The sequence below is a fragment of the Electrophorus electricus genome, chromosome 13 (genome assembly GCF_041902795.1).
Source record: "Electrophorus electricus isolate QZ-2024a chromosome 13, ASM4190279v1, whole genome shotgun sequence".
NCBI classification, from domain to species: domain Eukaryota; kingdom Metazoa; phylum Chordata; class Actinopteri; order Gymnotiformes; family Gymnotidae; genus Electrophorus; species Electrophorus electricus.
The window spans coordinates 14,535,631-14,539,353 of NC_137509.1; the positions used below are offsets into that span (position 1 = coordinate 14,535,631).

General features: G+C 33.4%; 1 protein-coding gene across 1 annotated transcript; it reads left to right on the forward strand.

Annotated features, from left to right (window-relative positions):
• The first annotated feature begins 402 nt into the window (after positions 1-402).
• Positions 403-2,848, forward strand: LOC145643509 (uncharacterized). Its single transcript, XM_081694986.1, has 6 exons — positions 403-488; positions 590-937; positions 1,029-1,373; positions 1,585-1,686; positions 1,800-1,840; positions 1,977-2,848. The coding sequence occupies exons 1-6, from the start codon at positions 449-451 to the stop codon at positions 2,094-2,096; spliced, it is 996 nt and encodes a 331-aa protein (XP_081551112.1). The 5' UTR covers positions 403-448; the 3' UTR covers positions 2,097-2,848.
• The last annotated feature ends 875 nt before the right edge of the window (positions 2,849-3,723 follow it).

Sequence of the window (3,723 nt, forward strand, 5' to 3'; positions counted from 1 at the left end):
AGGGATCAATGATGATGCCCAGAAGTGCAAAAATAAATAAGCTCTCTCAAACAATGAAAAGTGCAACAAACAATAGAGTTTGTTAGTCAAAATCAGTGTAAAACAAATGACTATTGATTTGCATGTTAAACATGTTAATACATTAATACCCTGTGTTAAATTTAACCAAATTATTTGAGCTGAAGGTTCCATGTGACAGCACTATAGAACAACTTTTTAAAATATTTTCTTTGCCTCATTTTGACTCACCTCTTTACTATAGCAGCACTGCAATACACCATCTGTAATATGAAACCACAACATAGTATTTCCTCAAAACTATTGGACCAATCAAATGAGCTCACAACTTCTATAAGCTTAAAACATCCATTCACATAACACAAAGCCTCTTTTGCTGTTGAACAGACAAGGTATTGAGTCACTAGATTTTACTATCTAAACAATAGAAATGCTTAGTATTTTTTTCACTCTTTGCCTCTTCATAACTGGTAAGTCATATTTTGAATAACCAATATGTTTATGCTACAGTATCGGCTGCATATAAGTAACATGCATTCTAGGCAATAAACACTTTTTTTTTACTCTCCAGTTAAAACCTCTACAATCACGGAGCTTCAGGTACAAACAGTTAGGCAGGGACATAGCATGGCAATTAAATGTGACCAAAACAAGGTCAAAGATAGCAAAGGTATTTTCATTTGGTATAAGATGAGTTTAGGAAAGTTGCCTCAGCAGGTTGTGAGAACAACTGAAGATGGCACAAAACACAGATTTGCTTCAGCATTTGACAATGGCCACTTCACTGTTGCTCTGGGTGAAGAAACGTTTGACCTCAACATTAATGAAGTCTCAGAAGATGACATTGGAACATATTTCTGTGGAACAGTGAAGGCAAATGTTATAGAGTTTGCATGTGGGACCCTTCTGCTATTTGAAGGTATCTGTGTGCACAGGTTTACTGTTCTGCTTCTTTTTTTTCTTTGGCCTGATTCATGGTTCTCTCTCATTACTTGCTGTTTTTTTTCAAGCTGAAAAGATCAAGCGGCAGCTTCAGACTGACATGGTTTTCAAGAACAGAGAATATTCTACAGTCCAGTGTTCACTACATGTTGTTAATGAGAGTTGCACAGAAGAACACAGTGTCTACTGGTTCAGACATGGCTCAAACAAATCTCACCCAGGAATTATTTACAGTCATGGCAACAGGAGTGATCAGTGTAAGACAGACTCTGATGCTGGATCTCTTACACGGACTTGTGTCTACAACCTTCCTAGGAGTTACACCAGACATTCTGATGGTGGAACTTATTACTGTGCTGTGGCTGCATGTGGAGAAATACTCTTTGGAAATGGAACTAAAGTTGATGTTGAAGGTATGAATTTTGATTCTTTTTTTTGTAATACATTTTAACTGTATATTTGTGTATATTATATATATATATATATATATATATATATATATATATATATATATATATATATATATATATATATATATATATATATATATATATATATATGGGAACAATAGACCATTGTCTATGAATGAATTTGTTTTTAACCTATTGCTTTTGATAATTTCAGAAAATACCACATGGATTGTTACTGTTTTGACAATATGTATTGTGATGTCTGTTATTATCATCATGGTTCTGGGTGGACTGCTATGCAAGAACCAACAGCAACGTTAGTTAAATTACATTGTATTTAAAGATTAGTCTATAATACTGGAGTCATTATAAATTTTAACATAATATTTTCACAAATATTTGAACATCATTACTTTTATCCTTTGAAAGGTTCAAGACAAGGTCAAGGTCACTCAAGACACACAAATAAGGTAAAAAACAAAAAACAAAAAAAGAATTAAAAATTTTCCTGCACATAAAAGTAGACTTAATTAAAAAAAACTCCAAAGCTAACTACTATACTTCTGTTCTCTGCATAGTTTATAACACATTTTTGTTCTCCGTCAGGTTGAAGACACAGATGGCTTGAACTATGCAGCTTTGAGATTTGCTCAGAAACCATCTACCTCTGGAATATCCACAGTTATGAACAATTCAGATGTTTATGCTCAGGTCAAAATACAATAGCTAATTGAAATGAGAACATTTTTATTTTCTGTTTAATGCTATATTAGTCTCTCTATTTGCAACATGACAGCCATGAATTGGCAAGAAAACTGAATTCCCATTTTGGTGATTCTAGACTTGTTTCAAATACAACTCAGCTGAGCCAGACAAAGTCCTGTGTTGACACTGTGATAAACATTTGAGGTAACAAAGCATGATTATTTAAGATCATTAAAACATTAAAGACCATTTTACTTAAAACTTTTGAAAAACAGCTCAGCAACTGCAACCAAAAATTCCACAATTTTTCTAGCTTTTTTATCAAGATCTGTCCTCTCCACAATCACTGGAGCCTATAATAGAAAATAACAGAATAAAAAAAACCTATCTGGAATATCAAGACTTATCCTATTTCTCCTAAATCTTTTCAAAACTCAATTAATAGGTTTTCATAACACTACTTAATTTTTAAACAAACTGTTTACCTGAACCTAATTTTTCACTCAGCCTAGAGTCAATCTGCCAACTTCATGAACAAAGATATTTTTCTTTTTTTTTGGTGATGTGTTTTTACAAAAACAGTTTTTGCTCTTTTTGTGACTATTGGTTTCTAGTGTTTGATAGTAATGTTAGCCTTGCAGTTTCAGTTCTAAACTAAACTAGCAAAACCTGGACTTCAAACTTGTTGACTGATCAACTACATCTAGAATAAATTCTGAAAATTTGATTTTTGGCTTAAATGGTCCTTTACAAGTCACGAGAAATGGTGTTTTGATATATTATATTGATTTATGTTATATATCCAAGGTCTCTAGGGCTATATGAAACATTTCATACTAATAATATTTTCAAGTGTTTTATGATTACATTATTTATATCCTCATGTCATGCATGTCTATCAGATCATGTTATAGTACATTAATTAAACAGTATCATACTAAGATGTTTTATTTATGATTAAGATATGTCTTGATAAAAGAAATAGGGTGACAGAAAAATAGAGAAAGGAGAAAATAGCCCATGAATGTAAGGTAAGTACTCTGAGGGTATAAACAAGCATCAACAGGTACCCCAGATGAAATGTCTCTCACATTCTGTAAGCTTCCTCATCAGGGAACAGACATGTGGATCGATAGCCAAAGACCTTTTCTGGACAGGCTGTATGGTCTTCTTGCTCATTACTTTGTCTCTGCTTGCATTTGATCCCCTCTCTGGGTTGAGCTTAAAGAAATGTATGAGGGGAAAAATGAAACACACTATTATGGACAAAAAATGAAAAGAGAACATTGGCAAATTAACATATGCTTACTGATGTTAAATTTACACTTTGGTGGGGCACAGACAATGGCAAACCAGATTGCACCCATAGATTGTGTAACTTTTTTAGTTTTCAAACTATAGCCATCAATCTAGCTGACCCATAGCACAAAACAGAATGTCATAATGACTGCATTCAGTATGAGTGTATCCCTTCATTCATCCCTTTATCCTCCCATAGGAACCCATTCATTTTATAACTCCTTACGCAGAAAACATAGAACAACTACATTTGCTGTACTGACTGAACTATGCCAAATCACCAAATTGCTCTTCATACTGATGCACTCATCTATCCACACATCTATCCTTTCATTCATCCCTCCTTCCA

Excerpts from the sequence above, each read along its gene's own strand:
- LOC145643509 (XM_081694986.1), top strand. The coding sequence starts at position 449 with ATGCTTAGTATTTTTTTCACTCTTTGCCTCTTCATAACTG. Across the intron at positions 489-589 it reads TCTTTGCCTCTTCATAACTG|TTAAAACCTCTACAATCACG; the intron begins GTAAGTCATATT and ends TTTACTCTCCAG. Across the intron at positions 1,841-1,976 it reads ACTCAAGACACACAAATAAG|GTTGAAGACACAGATGGCTT; the intron begins GTAAAAAACAAA and ends GTTCTCCGTCAG.